Genomic DNA, 22,003 nt, shown 5'->3' with positions numbered 1-22,003 from the left:
AACAGACACGAGAGTTAGCATGTCGGCATAACGTTTGTTAACAACGGAAATTAAGAATTTATTTCAAGCTTTTACCAAACCTAGACTAGGGTCCAAAGAGCAAACGGACGACAAGTTCCAAAGAAGAAAATGGCAAGCCCTGTGTTATCGGCTGTAAAATACGCAAATGTCACAAAAAGTTTCTTAAGAGGTAAATGTTTAGCACTACCATGTGATTAAATTTCGTAAACTGTTTTAAAACTTAAAACATGTCTGCTTTAATAAACGAAGACTCTTTGACTTTGAAAATTTTTGTCGTCAAGTGTTGCAAATCCAAGAAGCATGACAAATTGGGTATATTGGTATATTTGCTATATTACGTCTTATCATTCACGTTGAAATACAAAACAGCTGATATATACGGCATTTTCGGTCGCAAACTTTGCATAAACATTTTGATTCATTGCCATTATACACTCTGGGTCTATGTATGTTTCATGGGCTTTTCATAACTTTCTCTTTATTCAATGTGTTTGCGTGTTTAAATAGAGAATATTTTGATGGTGTTTTTTAAGAGGTAAAAGATATATTTTGGCAGACATCAATTAAAATGATTTAACAGGTTGTACAACATTCACTTTTGCAGATGCTGTCAGATGTGTCAGCACTACATCTTCTCTCCAGTCTCCCAGTAAGTAATTGTCTTTTTTACAATAAAACACCTTGCACAATGAATTGTGAAATTAATGTTTCTTGTTTTGTGACTTTAATGGATACTCAGTATGCAAAAGGAAATTGTTTCTATTTAAGCCTCTCACTTCTTGATATTGCTCTGGGGATGAGGCCTATAAAATTGAGAAATTACTAGAAATTGTTTGAGGGACATAAAGGATATTTTAAATATGCATTTAGAACTATTCCTAAACACATGAATGATGTGTAGTCAGTTTTGATATGATAACATCCTCATGCTTGTCTTTCTATATTGGGGTGATGACAGTTCAATAGGAAAGTTAACATTTAGTTTGAAAAAAAGGTACCTCTGTTCAATCAATTGGGAATGGGATCTTTTTATCAAATTCAAAAGTTTTTAACAGGGAATTAGAACTTTTTACAATGAAGCTGAATTTCTCCACTTCTAATTGGTGGTTGCATCTATTGTTTTAGGGAGACCAAAGACAGGGGGCAAAAACATCGTCCTTGTGGAAGGGGTGCGGACTCCATTCCTTCAGTCTGGCACCACATACAAAGATCTTATGCCACATGACCTGGCCAGGACAGCTCTCAAGTTAGTCAATATGCCTCTGAAAACCAATAAATCAATGAATACTGATAATTTTTTTAAGTTTACTTCAACAAGTAAATTTATCTTCTTGTAAATTTTGATCAAAATGTATTGATTTTTTATATATACTAGTATATGTTAATGGAAAAAGTTGTAGCATTGGCTAACTCTGCATTTTTTTCAGAGGTCTTCTGAAAAGGACCGATGTTAACAAAAGTAAGTTGAACATGAAAGCTAAATGAATGAACATTTGATACAATGTTTAGAACTACTTTTGTACAAATATGTCTTCTTACAAACTATCTTACTTTGTATTCTCAGACAAAAAAGACTATCTTTGCACATATTGTTGAAATAACATGTCTCTTTGCTTTTAAAAAAAAATATGATTTGAATTCAATAGGGCATTGGAACTTTATAGCCTGTGAGCTGTAAAGTATCAGTAAACTGCAATCTAATTAAAATTAGACGTTCTGAATCCGCTACGGATTCAGAACGTCTAATTTTAATTAGATTGAATAAAACTGTTTACAATTGTTGCATCTGGAAACTCATTAGTCATTGTCATTGTGTATATTACAACCTCAGCTGTAAATTTTAAGAATTCTAATTTATGCAGGTTGTATTACTGTACCATTCAAAAAAGGTATATGTACATATACTACCATTAAATACATGTGTTAAAGGTGTACCCCAGTACATTGATAAAAAAATCTGTCAACTTGTATAATCCTCTACAATGTAAACAGTATATAATGTAGTTAATAATGTACTGTATACTGGTTGTTTATAAAGTAATACTAATAATCTGTATTTTCCTGTTAAGGTGATGTGGAGTATGTTGTGTTTGGAACAGTCATTCAGGAGGTCAACACAAGCAATGTTGCCAGAGAGGTAGGAAACTTGCAATGGTAAAAATAAGAAACACAACTTTTAATATTATTGCAAAAAAATAAATCAAGAACAACATTTTTAACATAATTCTGACCAATCCACATGTTGCAAAAGTTGTTTTCCTTACGAGATCAATCCAAAGGTCAAAAGAGAGAAACTTACTAATCCCCTTCTTTATGCTATCAAATAATTGGGCGTCATGTAATGAAATTCCTTTGGAGTTGAACTATTCCTTTGATGTATGGGTAGACCCATTATGAGACAATCAAAATACAAGACAGAGACAGATTTTTAATGTTAAAAAACAAAGTTACAGACCTCTAAACTACAAAGGAAGTCTTAGGGTATTTCCCCAAAGATGGCAGTCAAGGGACAAAACTCTTGCAATGTGTTGATTTAACTATTAATGTTTGACCTTTCTGATGATAATTTTTCCTGCAGGCTTCTCTTGGTGCAGGATTCTCACAAAAGACACCAGCTCACACTGTAACACAGGCGTGTATTTCATCCAATCAAGCCATCACTACATGTATGTAGAAATATCAAAAAATCAACAACTATCAGTATCAAATGTAAAAACCCACTGTGAAGCAGGAGTACAGTGACAGAGAGATTTTATCTTTCCACTTTATTTGTATGTAGGCATTGGTTTAATTGCCTCTGGACAAGCTGATGCAGTTATTGCAGGAGGGGTGGAGACCATGTCGGACGTCCCAATCAGATGGGGGAGGAAGCTGAGACAGATGGCCCTCAAGATGAACCGAACAAAGGGAGTGCAGAATCAGCTCTCTCTTCTTTTCAGAACTCTGGCCTCCAAACCTGCCCTCCTGGAGGTGTGTACATTTAATGCTAATGGAGATATTAAAATAGGTGGTAAAACATGCAATAAAAAGAATCTCTTATACTGTAAACATATTGTATATACATGTACATTGTAACTTGTTTGATATTTAGTGAAAACTGACTTTTCACAACTTTAGTGCAGATTGATTTTGGCATTTCTGAATCGATGTATTAATGCATATACTTGTACATGTTTGGGGGAAACTGCATTCCGCCTAAGACACTGAATAGAATACAAATCCAACTGTGATATCTTTACAGTAATTTGTGATTGTACATGTACTGGGTATATATTACTTTCATCCAAAAATTGTGTGTTTCCTTGCTATCACTCGCAGATAGAAAACTTGCAAACTTACAAAATCATGAGATATCCATTATATATTTAAACACTGACTGTAATGTATTGCACTGTTTATATAATGAGACGGTTTGTTGACAGATCCCAGCAGTGGCTGAATTCTCCACGGGGGAGGTGATGGGTCACTCCGCAGACAGGCTGTGTGCTGCCTTTGGGATCAGTAGAATTGAACAGGTAAACTACAGAAATCACAGCACAGAGCAATAGGCAGAAAGAGACTCTATTTAATATCTACAAGAAATTTAATAGAACAGAAAAAAGCCACAGAATTATTCTACATATGATTTACCTTGTACATTTAGCTTTTCGTACAAATATACATTTTGTAATCATCTCAGGTTAAATATTAGTTACGTACATGTACTTTTATAATTGACTTTCTATTTTGAATAACAGGATGAGTATGCCTTGAGGTCCCATTCCAAGGCCCACTGGGCTTCTGAGAAAGGACTACTGTCTGATGTCCTACCATACAAAGTTCCAGGTAGATGTGCTTGTCTGGCTGTTGATATAACGTGGTATTGTCAATTAAAGGAATAAAGAGAAAAGCTTTAAACTGTCTCCTGAGGAATTCTTGCAGGTAATAAGATATTTTTATAAAACCTGTTTAAGTCCTTCCTTTGTTGTTTTCAGGTGTGGCTGACACAGTGGTCAAAGATAATGGAATCAGACCATCCACCATTGAACAAATGAGCAAGCTGAAGGCAGCGTTCATCAAACCCCACGGAACAATCACAGCCGCCAATTCTTCCTTTCTGGTGAGTGAGAAGTTCATACAGCCAGTATGTCATTTATATGAAACACTGCACTGAAGAAGGGGCAATGGAAGTACATTTAGCTCTTCTTTCTTGAATGATGGATACTAGTTCATATAGAATATTTTTCAAAATATGCATTTATGTTATAGAATGTTATACTGATACCTGTATACAGTGTACATATACACTTTAGATCAAGATGTACAGAACTATGTGTGATTATGAAGACATCAGATGTACAGCTTAGTTTGGAACAGTTATACACTGTACATACACATGTACATGTATTGTATATGGAACAGTTATACATGTGTATTCTCATTTACAATTTTGTTCATGTACATGTACATTTGTGTTGATGATGACACACCACTGTTACAGACTGATGGAGCGTCTGCCTGCCTGCTGATGACAGAGGAGAAAGCCTTGGAGCTGGGCTACAAACCAAAGGCTTACCTAAGGGAGTTCGTCTACGTTTCTCAGGACCCCAAAGACCAGCTTCTGCTTGGGTAAGACACTAGAGCCTAAACACCCGACTTACAATAATACAGACATATCCTCACTTACATTTCTCTTTTTATACCCCCGCTCCGAAGGAGAGGGGATATACTGTTTTACCCTTGTTAGCTCACCTGAACCGAAGGTTCAAGTGAGCTTTTCTGATCACCCGTTGTCCGTCGTCCGTCCGTCCGTCCGTCCGTCTGTCTGTCTGTCTGTCCATCCGTCTGTAAACTTTTCACATTTTCAACTTCTTCTCAAAAACCACTGGGCCAAATTTAACCAAATTTGGTACAAAGCATCCTTATGGAAAGGGGATTATAAATTGTTAAAATAAAGGGCACAGCCCTTTTCAAAAGGGAGATAATTGCGAAACAGTAAGTATAGAGTGCATGTCTTTAAAAATCTTCTTCTCAAGAACCACTGCACCAGAAATGCCAATATTTACACAAAAGCTTGTATATATAGTGAAGATTCTAAATTGTAAAAATCGTGACCCTCGGACCAAAACTGGGGCCCCAGGCGGGGTTCAAAGTTTAACATAGAAATACATAGGAAAATGTTTAAAAAATCTTCTTCTTAAGAACCACTGCACCAGAAATGCCAATATTTACACAAAAGCTTGTATATATAGTGAAGATTCTAAATTGTAAAAATCATGACCCTCGGACCAAAACTGGGGCCCCAGGCGGGGTTCAAAGTTTAACATAGAACTAGATATGGAAAATGTTTTAAAAATCTTCTTCTCAAGAACTACTGCACCAGAAATGCCAATATTTACACAAAAGCTTGTATACATAGTGAAGATTCTAAATTGTAAAGATCGTGACCCTCGGACCAAAACTGGGGCCCCAGGCGGGGTTCAAAGTTTAACATAGAAATACATATGGAAAATGTTTAAAAAATCTTCTTCTCAAGAACCACTGCACCAGAAATGCCAATATTTACACAAAAGCTTGTATGTATAATGAAGATTCTAAATTGTAGAAATCGTGACCCTCAGACCAAAACTGGGGCTCCAGGCGGGGTTCAAAGTTTAACATAGAACTGCATATGAAAAATGTTTGAAAATTTTCTTCTCAAGAACCACTTCACCAAAAATGCCAATACATACACAAAAGGTTGTATATATAGTGAAGATTGTAAAAATCGTGACCCCCGAACAAAAAGTGGGGCCCCAGTAGGGGTTTAGATTTTAACATATATAGGAAAATGTTTTAAAATCTTCTTCTCAAGAACTAAAGTGCAACTCTTTGGGATATTACTATGCATACATGTACATCCTTAAATAATGTAGATTCAAAAAATTGTAACTCACGGACAATTGATGGGCACCAAGAGGGGTTCAAAATTTAAACATTTTAAAAAACATAAAGGTAAAGTTTAAAAATTTTCTTCTCAAGAACTACAATGTTTTAGTTTGTGGAATTTCTATGCATGCATCCTTCGCTTATGTAGATTCCTAATTGGTAAAATCGTGACCCCCGGACCAATACTGGGGCCCCAAGATGGGGTCAAAGTTTATTATAGAAATATAAAGGTAACATGTTAAAAAATCTTCTTCTCGAGAACTACAATGCTTCAATTTGTGAGATTACTATCATGCATACAACCTTGGATAATGAAGGTTCGACAGTTTTAAAATAGTGACCCCTGGACTAATACTAGGGACCCAAGATGGGTTAAAAGTTCAATGTAGAAGTACCGGTATATATGGAAAATGTTTAAAAATCTTCTTTTCGAGAACTACAATGCATCAATTTGTCAGATAACTACGTAAGCACCCTCAAATAGTGTAGATTCGAAATTATAAAAGCCGTGACCTCAGTCTAATACTGGGGCCCCAAGAGGTGTTCAAAGTTTAGCATAGAAATATAGAGGAAAAATGTTTAAAAATCTCTTTCTAGGGAACTATAATGCTTCAGCTTGTGAGATAACTATGCAAGCATCCTTAAATAGTGTAGATTCCAAATAATTAAAACTTTAGCACTGGACTAATACTGTGGCCCCAAGAGGGGTTCAAAGTTTAACATAGAAAGATATATTGAAAATGTTTTTAAAAAGTTTCTCTCGAGAACTATAATGCTACAGTTTGTGATATTACAATGCAAGGATCCTCAAATTGTGTAAACTCTAATGTAGTGGAACCAAGAGTTATCTTTCTTGATGTTCTGTACAGTCTGAGAGTTATTCCTCTTGAAGTGGAACTCTTCTACGTTCAGTTTTTCAGGTTGTGTATGTGCGGTCCCACCGCAGTGCTACACATTTTCATTCCTATGTTACTATTTATGTTGTTCAAGCCAACCATAAACCTCGGACCATAACTGGGTCCCCAGAAAGGGGTTCAATGTTTGAAATAGAAAAAGCATATGCTACGAAATGTAATGTTACAAGGAACTGCTGTTCAGGTGAGCGATGTGGCCCATGGGCCTCTTGTGTGTCTGTCTGTCTGTCTGTCCGTCCGTAACAAAAATTTCTGTCGCATTTATCTCAGCAACTATTTATCGCAGATGCTTGAAATTTTTACACAGTGATTGTTAGGCATGCCATATCGTTGGATAGATTTTTGTACCAATCCGACGTCAACTTCCTGTTAAATGACGACTTTGTTTATTTTAAGCAAAAATTTTCAAACAAATTTTTGTCAAAGAATTCTCAGCAACTGTTTATTGCAGATGCTTGAAATTTTTACACAGTGTTATTGCTATATTGTGGGATGTATTTTTGTACCAATTGGATATCAACTTCCTGTTTAATGAGTACTTTGTTTATTTTTAGCCAAAATTTTCAAACAAATTTTCGTCAAAGATTTCTCAGCAGCTATTTATCGCAGATGTTTGAAATTTTTACACAGTGTTTGTTAAGGCATGCCATATCGTGGGATATATTTTTGTACCAATCGGGCGTCAACTTCCTGTTAAATGAGTACTTTGTTTATTTTAGCCAAAATTTTCAAGCAAATTTTCCTCAAAGATTTCTAGCAGCTATTTATCGCAGATGCTTGAAATTTTAACACACTATTTGTTTAGGCCTGCCATATTGTGGGATAAATTTCTGTACCAATCGGATGCCAGCTTTCTGTTAAATGTCGACTTTGCTTATTTTGCATATTTACATCAGAGCGGGGGTATCACTAGTGAGCATTGACTCACAGATATCTTGTTGGTCTATGCATGGATACTTCTTTTTTTTGTACTTCAATTTAAAGACACTTATTATTTGTATCTTACTTGAATCTTGTACATGTACCTCAATTTTAGAGGCAGTTATTAATTTAATTTTGAACCTTGATTTGAAAGATTCTTTTTTGAACCTCTATTACGATATCTTTTTAACATGTATGGTTTAAATTTTACAATGTACATTTTAATTTGCATTCAATTTGATGAGCATTTCTTCTAGGTACATGTACTTCAACTTTTGGGAATCTCATCGTGAACATTTTTAAATTTTGAATGTAAAAACTTATTGCTTGCACTGTATGATTTCAGGCCAGCTTATGCCACACCCAAAGTGTTGGAGAGGGCGGGGCTAGCAATGTCTGACATCAGTGTGTTCGAGTTCCATGAGGCTTTTGCTGTATGTATTCATTCTGGTTTCAGATATTTTTTTTTACAATTAATCTAACCTTTGAGCCTATTATAACATGAACATGTTTCATCTGTTTTCACAGGGTCAGATTCTGGCAAACCTAAAGGCCATGGACTCTGATTACTTCGCCAAGACCTACATGAACAGAACTGAGAAGGTTAGTGGATTGTAAAACAGTGAAAATTATGTAGAAACAACAGGGATCCAAAAATTAGAATTGATAAGTTTATTCTCCCATTGACAGGTGGGGACACCAGACTTGTCTAAGTTTAACCTGTGGGGAGGCTCCCTGTCCATCGGTCATCCTTTCGGAGCCACCGGAGTGAGGCTGATTACCACAGCGGCTAACAGACTGGCTGACGAGGACGGACAATTTGCTCTTGTAGCAGCATGTGCAGCAGGAGGCATTGTAAGCATTGCAGCATTACTTGGTTCATAGACAATACTGGGTTAGCATACAGTCAAGAATGCATGGCAAATGGCAAGCAGCAGAAAATTAAATCATAGCATATTTGATACAGCTTTGAAGTCCATAGATTGTTATCTCTACATAAAACAGACATGTATAAATACCTTTACAATACACATAACATGATAACATGCACGTGAAGTTTTATAGCATTTAAAGATCATATTCAGTCTTCACAAAAACTTTTCAAGCTACCCCGGTAGCAGGCCATTAGGACCAGTGATCTGTCAAAATATGGAGGCCCCCCCCCCCCCAAATTTACTAGCCCCCATATATCAATATGTAACATTAAACAGATAAAAAAAACACTGTTATGCATAATTGACTACAAATTATGTTCGACGTTTGACTTGTAAAATCTTTGGACCACTGAGTTTTTGTGATGACTGCATTTTAAAGAAGAAAAGATTAAAATTGCTCCGTTCTGAAATCGTTAAAATGATATGATTAAAACTAATGAAAGGAAACATTTTTACATTTACTGTTAAACTTAATTTTTGATGCATACATTTATTTAAATTTGCATTTATTCAAACAATTAAGGTATGACCAAACAATGAAGCCACATTTATATGCACAGTACATATGAATATTTGTTGTGTATTTACAGGGTCATGGAATGATAGTAGAAAGATACCCCCAGAAATAAAAAGCTCAGTGAATGATGCTGATTGTGATATAAACAGTGTCCCTGTGCTTGTGTGTGGTCAGGACAGGGTCGTCAGAGAGCATAATGAGACCACTACTGTACAGATATCATTCTCATATTTATTGCATTAAACATGAACTCATCTTTATCAATCTTGTCATTTTTATCTTATTGTATATTTTTCAACAATGGAAATCAACAATTGATTCAATCTACATGACAAACGAATTCAACCTACCCACCAGTTGATACATATTGTCAATCAGTGTTGCACAATGTTTGCTTCATCAAAAGTTTCAAAGTCCATTTTGTTATGGAAAGCTGCAAATCATAAATCCTGTTTATGAGATCACCTAAGATTATTACATACAATCTTGACTGTAGTTAAAATCATTTGATTTAAGATATTTTAACATGAAACCTGATGAAAAACAACCAATTGACAAGCTGTAAATAGTTAATAATTTATTGGTGTAAGTACAATATTAAATAAGACCGTTGAGCAGAGTTCCTGAGACTTTACCACACAGTGGCATGGCCTTGTGCGGAACCAGCGTGTTTGCTTTGATTGGCAAGTCCCTGATTGCAGTGATGTACTGATATACTGATGATGAAGTTAACAGTTCAGGCGACCACAAGATGGTACAATCTCACCACTGATGGTTTCTAATGAATCACAATCTAAATACACACAAGAAAAACTTGGGTACAGATTTTACAATGGAGATCTTTCATGCAGAATTACACCTCTGACAATAAATCTTTACAGTAGATTCCTAATTAAACGTGACCATTCTTTTTTACAGATGTAAAGTAAATGAAACTATGATATAAATTAGGCGTTCTGGATTTTATATTCTCACAATTTGATGCAAAACGGTTAAATCAAGGAATTAATAACTCACATAAAATAAGGAATCTACAGTAATAGACTGAAAAGAACAAGACATTTATACATGTACTGGTAAAACGTGTAACATAGAGACAAGATTTATACAAACTCACCAAACAAATATGTACAACAGTACACAATAAGGTCTAACCTTGCTCTATTAACCAAAATCAGTCAACTAAACTTGGGTTGCATTGTAACATTGCAATTTGTGATCTTCATTTGATCAAAATCCTACCACTGCAAAATCATCCTTAACACAGTCATGTCGGAAATATTGAGTAAAATAACATGATCTTTCAATTTCAAAACAACAGTTTTTTAACACAGATAAATTGACAAAAGTGTAAAATGTAAAATTGATGAAAAAAAAAATGAAAAAAATGTGTATAACTGATCACAGTAAAATCAATTGGAAATGACTCTGAACTGAACAGTGGACTTTGCATCTGAATATTTGTATAATTCAGCAATACACATGTAAGTGTCAGTATCATGTTAAAATCAATAATAAATACATTAAATAATATAGTATATACAGTACAAAAATATATACATTTACATGAACATGCTCATATCCAAACAAAAGTAGAACAAGCAATTTAACAGTTACACCATACAAAACTTTCAACAAATCAAATCTGCTTTTTTTAAAAATATTTCATGCATGATAGAACATATTCTAATCAAATTATTTAAAATATTGTACATGTACATTTAAGCCATTGCAGACCAAATACTATTGTTATTGTCAAACTTCTTTCTTTAAAGTGTTACTGTTTTATATTTAATGTACCGGGCGGTAAGTAATCTGAATTAACAATGACACACGCATTGTATGTTGTACATTGTGAAGTAGCTGCTTGGATTAACAGACATACCGGTAGTTCTTCGTACACAAACAATTTCATTTGCTCAACAGAAGACTGGCCCAGGATAGCACAAAACATACAAATAGCACTCATTCCTAGAATGGTGCTTAAAATAAATACCATATTTCAGACCTTTAAATATCATTTCATTGTATGTATGTTCATTCAAGGATGCACCGTTTCATCAGATCTGCTCCTTGTCAGGACTGTACAACTTTTTTCTGTTATAGTTTGCAGCTCCTGAAAAATAAACAGTCAACAATAAGAATGAATGAATTAAATGCTACATCTTTTTAAACAGTGAGAGGTCCTATAGACATTGGTAACACTGACCTGTATGAGGTCCACTTTACTGTAACTGTTCCTGTGTCGTACAATGCACTGACTGAACACACTGTACAGTTTCTGTAGCCTCTCCACATTGAGGCCCTCTGTATGGGTCACCACCCTCTCTAACAGCTGTTCCAGCCCCTCCCTACTGACCACCACCCCCGTCACTGGTTCTGATTCAGGGACCAGCACTGGAGGCTCTGCAAACACACAAAATAACAGTTAAATTATCAGGTACATGTATATCAAAAGGATAACTTTTTTTTCTTATATAGCATTTAGTTTCGGACAGGCAGCATGATTTTACTACCATACCTTTCACAGTTGAATTTTCTTCCTCCTCTTCCATTGCTAATACATGTACTTTCTGCTTTTCCAGCTGTTTAGCTTGCTCAACACTGTCCAAAGAGTCTCCATTGCTATCAACTGAGCTACTTATTCCACTGTCTACTTCCATAGCAGTGGTTTGTTGGTTGGCCGTTTTGATTGGCAAGTCTGAGACTTTCTCACTGGTATTCTTTTTGTCTGATACATCACTCAGTCTTCGAGGAGAGAGAACTTTTACAGGGCGACTAGGAGACATTTGAGCAAGAATAGGGGGCGATTTAGAACTACTCTTATTTTCCTCTGGTTCTGCAACATCCACTTGCAGTGGCTTCGATTGGGACGATTCAGAGTCTTTCTCTGCACTTTTCCTCACTAAAAATCTTTTGTTCAGCTGTGATTTGACAGAGGGAAGGGAGTATCGTCCAAATTTTCTAAACCTTTTTCTCTTTGTATAACTCCACACTTCCTTCTTCTTTGGTTTTTTAGAGGACACAGTGAATGACTTCTTGGTAAACAGAGCCCGGGTTGTCACCCTTGGGGAGGTTGTGTTCTTGATCTCTAGAGCTTCCTCATTAGAGGTTCCCATACTGCCCCCTTGGCCTTCTGTTCCCTCCTCCTCCTTGTTTTTGACAGGTGATCGTCTTCTCTCACTCCACTGTTTCTCAACGTTTTCAAGCTCCGGATGGGGCTCTATATCTAGCCCTCTGACACGACGGCTGAATCTCTCCTGATTGGTCATCATGGATTTAGTGATGTAAAACGCTGGAACATTGCCGTTCTGGGTTTCACCTGAAATTTAAATATGAAAACTCCATGTTAATGAACGCAGAAATTAAACATGAGAATGTTGAATCAGTTGGTGCACTTTTCTACAGTACCTCTGTTCTTCCTTGATTTGGCAATCTCTTCACATTGTTTCTCAAACTCTGGATCCAGTTCTGTGTCTATTATGGCATGGAACGTATCTCTTAATGCACAGGCTCTGTGACGAATGGCCCGACCTGAATTAATTTATAACATTGATATTCGACAGTATACTTTATGTACATGTACTTCTTTAAACAACACAATTCCTAAACAGAAAACTTTCGCATACAAGATCATTAGTAAAATGTCACAGTTTGTTCTACATGTAAACTGATGTGTGTACAGATGGGGAGCCTATACATGTATACAGAGAAAAAAAGCAAGTGTGCTCACTGGTTGTGTCCTTGTTTGGGTTGTACTCGAGGGCATTACTACAGATCAGGTCCACGTCCTCCAGGAACTCTTTGCCTGTCTGGTACTGATGCATGTCTATCTTAGACATCATAGTGGACAGATCCATGGGCTTGGAGATCACATCATAGTAGTCAGGCACCTGTATGTATAGAACATTAAATCTACATCACTGCAATACATATCTAAAACTCCTATGACTTCACAGCTGATGTCATTGTCTCTGGTTTATACAATAAAGCACACAATTTCATCAAACTACTCATTCTAACTGCTGTTAAAGAATATTGAAAACCACATACACGTGTATGGCCAGACAAATTGTTACCTCCTCTACATCCACAGGGCGAGCAAATATGTAGAACTTCCTGTCCTTGACCACTTTGTTGACCACTTCCCGGAGGAAGATCCGGAGCTCCCTGAGGGTACTCTCCTCCTTGTCCTTCAGAGTCTTCAACTCTTTGTCTGTCAGTGTTCTAGGGGGAGGGGGAGGTGCTTTAGGCAAAACCTCTAAATCACGAACTGAAACAAAAGATACAGGACTTCATAATACCTGTACACCACATTGAATAAAACAGTAGAGGATTGTAAAATTGTATGGGAAATGCTGGAAATTTTCTCATTTTCAACAATGTCAATGAAATTAACCCTGACTATCAAATAGATGTAGATTAAGATTACAAGAGATATTATTTAAATAAGCATACTTTTTCACCCTTATTTCTTGTTATACATGTAATTCAAGTGCAAAAGTTTTTATTTCAATAATGGAAATAAAATAATGATGCATGACAAAAGTTTTAAAATACTTCTGGCTATCCATTATAGATGATGCCAGTAAATACTGTATAATCCATGGGTTATAAACTGATATTCAATGAGAACAAGTAAATTTTCAATGTTAACAACCAACATCTCACCCTTCTTTTTCCTTTTTCCACCTAGACAAAAAACCTTTTCTCACTCATTTGTTATAGAACTTCCATTTTAACCAAATTACTCAGATTGTTCCATTGCTTTACACTAGTCATTAGTTATTATTTCTACAGTGCTTGTTTAAATTATTTCTTTCAAATATATAATTTTTCTCTTAAAAATCCAATTGATTAATAATATTTATGAATGTACATTATTTTTTTTCCTTCTGACTTTAAAATATTAATCTTTACCTCGGTTCTTCTTCACAATCTTGACTTTTACTGTCTGATTCAGCAATAGATCCTGAAAGTATTCTCTCCTTTCTTCCTTTGTGGGATTACTTATGTGAATTACCTCCCCTGCATGCTGTCCAAACACACTCTGAACCTAATATACAAAGATGTAGTTAAACCAACAAATACATGTAGAATAGTTCTGGGAATTTAATGTAATTTCAAGGCAATCAATGAAATGTTTTTGAAATACATACATGTAATAGCAAGAGAAATGCGCTTACCATGGCATCTATCTGTGTGAGGGGCTCTTCACTGGTCGCCAGGAGTAAGATAGGAGAGGCGGGGTCAAGGTTTTGGATTGTAGTCAGTAAGGTTGTTTTCATGGATTCAGACAAGACATCCCACCACTGGTTAATTCGTGGCATGTACACAATACTAGGGGAAGTTCTCATCGCTTCGCGGAATATCTGTTAACAAGACACACTTATTACATGTATATAGACAATAGGGATTCTAAAGTTTTCACTATCTCAATTAATATCATTAAACAGGATTCACTTATTATAAAAATGACACTCTTGAAGGTTCTTTAAATTTAATGAATACCTGTAGAAAAGTTACACTTATCATAAAATAAACACAGTACTAATAGATGTTCTAGTTGCTTCACGTAATATCTGTACAAAAGATACTTACAAAGACAATACTACTAAGGACAAGTTCTCTCATAACTTTATAGAATTTCTGTTAACAGAGATGCACTCAACATAACAATACTAGGAGAAGTTCTCAGTTCTCACTGATCTTTAACCAGAAAATCTTCCTGCTTGCATATGTTCTCACTTTTATCATGGCAAAAATAAAATAAAAGAACTTTACATGAGCACAAGCCTCTTCAGGGGTCCTTGTGGCCACACAGAACATGGTGGACAGATCCAGCAGGTGGACAGACAGGTGTTCCAGGTGATGTAGCAGTGCCGGCCCCAGGTGAGTGGTCTGTCCTCTGCCTGCTCCTCCCTCCAGAATCAAACGAGGTCTGTACAAACAGGGTTTTTTGCTCGAGTGTCTGTAAAATGCAAGAAAACCATTGTCATTCTCCCATACATATCTATTTCACGTACACGAACTCACTGGTTTGGTAAACATTGCAGTACCTAATAAGACTGGACATCATCTCTTCACCACTGATGCGGTTTCTTCTCTTGCCTTCATATATAGTCAAGGCTTCTTGGTCCTCCTCTTCACTCCACTCATCACCTAATCCCTGATCTAAACAAAACAGTAATAATCTCATCATCTAATCCCTGATCTAAACACAACAGTAATAATCTCATCACCTAATCCCTGATCTATACACAACAGTAATAATCTCATCATCTAATCCCTGATCTATACACAACAGTAATAATCTCATCATCTAATCCCTGATCTATACACAACAGTAAAAATTTCATCACCAATCCCTGATCTATACACAACAGTAATAATCTCATCATCTTATCCCTGATCTATACACAACAGTAATAATCTCATCACCTAATCCCTGATCTATACACAACAGTAATAATCTCATCACCAATCCCTGATCTATACACAACAGTAATAATCTCATCACCAATCCCTGATCTATACACAACAGTAATAATCTGTCTCATCAATTCATATCGATCAAGCAATATCACATTGTCCCTGTTTTACTTTATTCATTTACCAGCAGGACTGTGCTTTTTAAAATGATGGACCTTCTCAATTGCTGTGAAAAGAATCCTTTTCCTTTGTACAATAATCAAAGACATTTTTGATTTATCACTGAGCTTACTTTTAGAGTCCTGAGATGTTGCTTGAGCACTGCCAACAGGAAATACTTTATTTAAGGCATCTAATGCAATGGACAGCAGGTTTTGTAGCAATGGTCTGATGTGGCAGCCCAGGGCTTTTCCTGGGGATGCCACACACCGCTGAGAGGCTGGGATGATGGAATGCATGGCGAGTTGGAAGTCCTGGGCGTTGATACTGATACTGGCCACGTCTATCTGGAGCTTCTCGGAAGACTGGTAGATCTGGGGGTACCGTCTCCTCAGGGCCAGTAGTGCTGCCTCTGTACACAGCGCCTTCAGGTCAGCTCCACAGTAACCTATAATAGTGATGATGTAGAAGTCAAGTCAGACCATAGATGTTGCTATTTGTGTTTCTCTTGAACACATTACTAGTGTTATGTTCAAATAATTAACAGCAGTTTTCTACAATTTTACAAGCTTGATCAATATAAAACAGTTCTGTGGATATATTTTTAAGGAAGGTCATACCAACACAGAGATCAGCCACACTATTAATAAACTGAGGTAGTAGTTTAGGGTTCCAGTCCTTGGTATGTATGGATAGAATCTGTCGTCTTGCCTTAAAAATAAAATCAGAAAATCAAACATTACTGATATTTGGAATGAATCTTCTCATTCCATCAATATTTCGTTGTACCATACATTTTTAGACGGCAATGAAAACATGAATTCTCTGTCAAATCGTCCAGGTCTCCTGAGAGCGGGATCAATGGAGTCTATCCTGTTGGTGGCGCCTATGACGATAATTTCTCCTCTGTTGTCGAGCCCATCCATTAAAGCCAGCAGAGTGGACACAATAGAACTATGGATCTGGTCCTGTCTGCTCGATCTCACTGGTGCCAGGCCATCAATTTCATCAAAGAAAATGATGGAGGGTCGCATCTGATAGGCCTGTAAAACAGTGTGTGAATAAATCATTTACCAGAAATTGATTTATAGTAAATTATTTATCAAACATCAAATTTTAAGCATTTCAGCTATAAAAAATACTTTGCTTGTGTGGAATATAAACTCTTTATATCATTCTGTAGAAAAAACATGAGTTACTTACTTGATCAAACAAAAGTCGAAGTTGCCTCTCTGATTCTCCGACCCATTTACTCAAGCAGTCAGCACCTTTCCTCATGAAGAAGGCCACTCGCTTATCTCCCTTGCTACACTCATTGGCCAAAGCTCTTGCTACCAGAGTTTTCCCAGTGCCTAAATATACAAGTAGCATCCCATATTTCCTTCTCAAATTTTTCCTTAAGTCTTCTTTTTAAAACAAGTTACAGTATGTAAGTCTTGGACTAACCTGGTGGTCCATAAAACAAGCATCCTCTGGGAGGAGTTATCTTGAATCTCTCAAAGACTTCTGAGTAGAGGAGTGGGAAAACCACCATTTCTTTTAAAGCTCTAATGTGGTTATCCAGACCTCCTACACTCTCAAATGTCACCTAAAGAGAATTTATCACTAATTCAAATAACACCAAATTTCATCTCAAATCTCAAAAATGGACAAGACTCGGGTAATATGAATGAAGAAGTTGTATTATCTTAAACCTATGAGAACTCACAGATTTGTCAATGGTCATTGGATCAACATCTGCCAGACTGGCTCCAATTCTCTGCCTGTCTTTCATTGTTCCTACAATGTCCTTATCTGCTAGGTTCATGGGCAGCAGTTGGTTACGAGCCCTTGCCATACTCTTGGCTTTCCTTCTCTGGAAATGCTCCTCATCACTGCTGGAACCAGATGCTGAGGAGGAGGTGCTAGAGCTACCATGGAAAGCTCTTCTTTTTCTCCTGAAGACAATCAATAAGTCATAACATGTCAATGTCATATTCTAATCAATATCTTACAATCTAAGACATCCAAAAAAATATTACTTATAAATCCACAACACAAACTTTCCAAGCAAAATGCTCCAGCTCAAGTAAATAACTGACAATGTTTACATATATTTGGTTTACAAAGGTCTCACCTGAGATTGACCCGCCTGTGTGCTGGTGAACGGTATACTGGGGAGTGTTTCTTTCGTCTAACAGGTGAATCTGGTGTTTCAGCAAAAATTGTGGGTTTTCTTCGTCTTCTCTCTTCTACAGAGCAACAGAATAATTTTAGTTTATATTCATGAAAAACATATTTTACTCTTATGCAGATGGTTAAACTGTAAAAGATTTCCTTTTCAAATAATTATTCTAAACTTATCATCACATTTTATTATCATCCACTGTTGAGATCAAAAGACTAAGATCACACCAATTAAAGCCTATTATTATCAGAGACTGAATCCTTGTTCCATATTGGTTACCTATTGGTACTTCAAACAGTTGAGTTCTGGGCTTGTGTTCCCTGAGGTAATAAGAGCGTCTTTGTGATTTGTCAGACTTTTTGTCTTCATCTTCCTCTTCTTCTTCCTCCTCCTCCTCTTCTTCCTCATTGTTTCCCTCATCTTCTTCATTATTATCTTCATCATTTTCCTCATCACTGGATTCTGTAAAATATAGGAAAACTTCAGGAAATAAATCTTCACTAGTTAAAAGATCTATACATGTGTAACACATGGGTTCAATGTAAAAGTATAATTATGCAAGTTTTAATCAACAACACCAACAGTAAAATTGATTTCTTACACAATTCCACAAATAAAAATAAAACACATGTAGTGTTCAGTCTTGATAATACTTACCACTCTCAGAAGACTCGTGAACAGGCATACCATACATGTCTCTCTTCACAGGTTTCCTCACTCTCTTAACTCTGCTGTACATGCTCTCCTCCATATCAATCTATTGAAAAATGCAAACTTATGAAATAACCTGAATAAGCTACTTGATACATTAGAATCCTTTGTCATTTGTTGCTAATAGTAATTCTACACATGTATACCTACTTTCAGACCGAATTTATCATGCTTCTGATTAAAATTCATTATTTCTTAAAAATTATAAATACATGTACACTATCATTAACTTCCTCCACTCTTCTCTTCTTCCTTGGATTCTCCTCATCGTGTTCATAGCTTTGTTTATCCACATACAAAGCCCTATCTAGGATCTTGGGGTCAAAGGTTCCATAAAGTAGCTTCCTTTGTCTACTGCTGCGGCGTACCACTGCCTCCTCTTTGTCTTCCATGATTGGCCGACTTGATCGACCAGGAGGTATAGACTTTGAGGATGGCTGCTGATGGGATTCTTAAACATAAAAACCAAGACAATGAGTAGACCTCATTAAAGACTGTTAACAATAACCAAACAGTAAACAGGAGTCCTGGCTTACCCAAGTCACTTTCTTCATCTGTGGGGTCATCATCTATCACAAATCTACAATCACAAAAATAAAAGTAATGAAACTAAACAGAGCCAGTCAAATTGAGTTAATAAATATAATGCAAAACATCATCAATAACCAGTCTGGGCAGACTCCGAAAACGAAGTAAATGGAAGCGATTTCTCAAAAATACTCCGAAAAAGGAGTTTGGCGAATGCAGTTAATCAAAACATCACATTATTTACATTACCTCCAAAACGAAAGTTGAGAAAATTGCAATACGTGACAGTGTCAATTATTATATTTTCAGAGTTTACTCCATTTTTGGAGTATGCACAGACTGATATTACAGTTTGTTTCTAGAGTATTATTGTACCTGCGCCGGTTGCTTGCTCTGGTATTTTTGGTGTTTGAAGATTTTCTGTGTCTTCTTGGTGAGAAGTTTACAACACCACTGCTTTCATCGCTTTCTTCGCACTAAAAAACAACAATATACTATACATTGCTTTGTTGATTTAGTGTATCAAAGTATGTACAGTCGTTTGACCAGTTCCGAATTTTGACCAGTTCCGAATAGTTCAGAAGTTATATAGCAAAAAATTAATGAAATAAAAAATGGAGAAAAAAATCAATACCTTTAATATAAACACGTGTTAATGCTTGTTTAAATTCTGCAGATGTTTCATTTTTTGCGGTCATATGTGTATTTGATATCAGTCTTAGATTAGTCAACCTACTTTCAGTTTGTAATAAATCCAGGTCATTGCAACGCTAATATGTGCATAAAATCGTCTGTTGGTGCCTGAAATTTTACTGGTAACAAAATTTCTTTTACCAAACTTAGGTTTAATATATATTCTAACATACCAAAAAGCATACAGGATAAAAAATAAAATACATACGCAAGTGGATGCAGAATTTTATCGAGCAGGGTTGTCTCTAAGACCCGGGAGGCGGGGAATTCCCCCGCCTAAAGTGACGTAATTACCCGGCTATTATTGCATTTCAAACACAATCTAGCTATAAGCTAGACCTTCAGATCCCCTTCTACTTTTTTATTTCTCCCTTCTACTTCAACTTTTAGAGACAACCCTGATCGAGTCGTCATTTTACGAGTTCCGAATAACTAATTTGTTTCCGTCTGAACTAAATGGAGGGGTGGATTAAAACAAATACCTCTGGAATTCATTAAATGTCTTTCTCAGTCTTAAATAAATCATATTGTACCACAATAATGATAAGTGGAGGTGCTGCGACTGTATTGCGACAAGATGTTAGAAACCAGGCTAAATTATTGTTAGGGGATTTTGTCTGTCATTTCAGTGCAAATCAAACTATATTGTTAAGAAAATACAAATAACTGAGATATTTGCATTTAATTTGTTATTCAACTGGTTCAATAAATGGTTTTAGGGCCGAAACTTTTTTATCTACATTCAATATGTATGCTATTCGGAACTCATCGTCAACTTATTCGCAACTGGCGAAATGGCTTCACGTGTATTAATTACAATGAAATTTTATATTACAAAAATTAAATGCAGCAATATTGCATTAATATCAGCAGGGATATGGTGAATATATGGCCAATATATCAGATCTGAAAAAAAACACGCAGGAAAATTTTTAACACTGCCAAATCTGAACCCTATTCTGAACTGGTCAAACGACTGTACTATCTGTACCTACATGTATCTAATTTTAAACCTAAACACATGCTGTAATCATAGCAATGCAAATATATATATCAAAATCTATCCCAAACTCCTGTTTACATTATATATTTTTTTATTCAAAAATACATAATTTGTGTTCAAACTTTATGTATTATAATTAACTATATGCAGTGTGTCTCCAAAGACTTTTAGTGAACAAAAGATTTTATAAAAAAATTTCCTTCTGAAATTTGTTTTTGCTAATATTATCAATTTCAAAGAGTAAAATGAGTGGACATGTCAAAGGGGAAATCTTGTAATGTTACTCTGTATCTGATTAAACTGGTATGCAAAAAGAAAAGAGACAAAAAATGTTGAAAACGAAAGCACAGACCGCAGATGTTTCGCTGATCTTAAGAAAAAGAAGCTTTAACGTTGTTTAAGTTGCATATGAACCATTGATTACTAAAATGATTCTGCTGAAATTTTGAGGATGCGCCTACATAAACTTCATGATTTGCTTTATATATTATTCATTCACATTTCAGTTGGAGATATACTGTACATGAAAATTTGCGAGGGAATTTTTACACTTCACGAGGAAATTCGAAATACATGAAAACCCTTTGTTCTAGACGAATGATTATGTAGTTTCACTTTGAATTCAAAACGAATCTTACGTAACTAACATGTTCCTTTTTTCTAAAACTTTCGGATGGTAAAATAGATTCTTCTTGGCTATTTTCCGATCTATGTCTTGTATTCACCATTTCTTTTCGGCTGCTTTCCTACTTTCATGGAACCCTTTCACCGTTGTATCACCTACAACGCAAGATATAGTGCAGGTTTTTGTTTATACTATTACAATATTTTTGGATTTTAAATTGTAGTAATCCTCATGATACGGTTACATTACCTTTTAAGAAGCATTTGACATCGCTCACAAATACTTTTGTGAATAACAACAATGCGGAAGGATATAATGCTGAAATTTTTCGTCGACGCGAAAAGGCGCCAAATCTGTTATTGTTATGATAAACGATAAATCAGCTGATCGCTTCCCTTTATCATGTTTATCCTTTTACTGTCAAACAAAACGAGTGAAATATGAATAATAATACTTTAACTATTTTTTAA

General features: G+C 35.8%; 2 protein-coding genes across 4 annotated transcripts; one reads left to right on the top strand and one right to left on the bottom strand.

Annotated features, from left to right (window-relative positions):
* The first annotated feature begins 47 nt into the window (after positions 1-47).
* On the top strand, positions 48-9,475 carry LOC128165174 (trifunctional enzyme subunit beta, mitochondrial-like). The gene is made up of 15 exons (XM_052829423.1): positions 48-190; positions 626-670; positions 1,147-1,267; positions 1,449-1,480; positions 2,091-2,158; positions 2,600-2,687; positions 2,801-2,991; positions 3,444-3,536; positions 3,759-3,846; positions 3,996-4,120; positions 4,502-4,629; positions 8,110-8,197; positions 8,292-8,366; positions 8,454-8,618; positions 9,289-9,475. The coding sequence occupies exons 1-15, from the start codon at positions 130-132 to the stop codon at positions 9,325-9,327; spliced, it is 1,407 nt and encodes a 468-aa protein (XP_052685383.1). The 5' UTR covers positions 48-129; the 3' UTR covers positions 9,328-9,475.
* A 304-nt stretch (positions 9,476-9,779) lies between these two features.
* LOC128165172 (ATPase family AAA domain-containing protein 2-like) lies at positions 9,780-21,816 on the bottom strand. Of its 3 annotated transcripts, none has more exons than XM_052829420.1 (24): positions 21,783-21,816; positions 21,556-21,688; positions 19,588-19,688; positions 19,221-19,264; positions 18,897-19,135; positions 18,631-18,730; positions 18,253-18,435; positions 17,923-18,037; positions 17,515-17,743; positions 17,253-17,394; positions 17,010-17,158; positions 16,601-16,849; positions 16,427-16,517; positions 15,940-16,254; positions 15,275-15,389; positions 15,000-15,186; positions 14,402-14,587; positions 14,136-14,271; positions 13,295-13,488; positions 12,949-13,108; positions 12,627-12,749; positions 11,737-12,537; positions 11,425-11,621; positions 9,780-11,331 (listed from the first exon to the last, which is right to left on the bottom strand). In XM_052829420.1, the coding sequence occupies exons 2-24, from the start codon at positions 21,634-21,636 to the stop codon at positions 11,257-11,259; spliced, it is 4,212 nt and encodes a 1,403-aa protein (XP_052685380.1). In that variant the 5' UTR covers positions 21,637-21,688; positions 21,783-21,816; the 3' UTR covers positions 9,780-11,256. The 3 variants fall into 3 exon arrangements, with proteins under 3 accessions (XP_052685380.1, XP_052685378.1, XP_052685379.1); XM_052829418.1 differs by having other exon boundaries at positions 21,547-21,688; positions 21,783-21,815; XM_052829419.1 differs by having other exon boundaries at positions 18,903-19,135; positions 21,547-21,688; positions 21,783-21,814.
* Between the last annotated feature and the right edge of the window lie 187 nt (positions 21,817-22,003).

This window comes from Crassostrea angulata, chromosome 10, assembly GCF_025612915.1.
Source record: "Crassostrea angulata isolate pt1a10 chromosome 10, ASM2561291v2, whole genome shotgun sequence".
NCBI lineage: Eukaryota > Metazoa > Mollusca > Bivalvia > Ostreida > Ostreidae > Magallana > Magallana angulata.
Note: the sequence above shows the minus strand (reverse complement) of the source record. Positions and strands in the feature narration are given on the sequence as shown.

Bases quoted from the DNA above. Each gene is read 5' to 3' on its own strand.
- LOC128165174 (XM_052829423.1), top strand. From the start codon at position 130: ATGGCAAGCCCTGTGTTATCGGCTGTAAAATACGCAAATGTCACAAAA. The intron at 2,992-3,443 runs GTGTGTACATTT...GTTTGTTGACAG, and splicing joins CCAAACCTGCCCTCCTGGAG to ATCCCAGCAGTGGCTGAATT. The intron at 8,619-9,288 runs GTAAGCATTGCA...GTGTATTTACAG, and splicing joins CATGTGCAGCAGGAGGCATT to GGTCATGGAATGATAGTAGA.
- LOC128165172 (XM_052829418.1), bottom strand. From the start codon at position 21,636: ATGGTGAATACAAGACATAGATCGGAAAATAGCCAAGAAGAATCTATT. The intron at 13,489-14,135 runs GTAAAGATTAAT...CTTTTGTTTCAG, and splicing joins GATTGTGAAGAAGAACCGAG to TTCGTGATTTAGAGGTTTTG. The intron at 11,622-11,736 runs GTATGGTAGTAA...GTGTGTTTGCAG, and splicing joins AGAAAATTCAACTGTGAAAG to AGCCTCCAGTGCTGGTCCCT.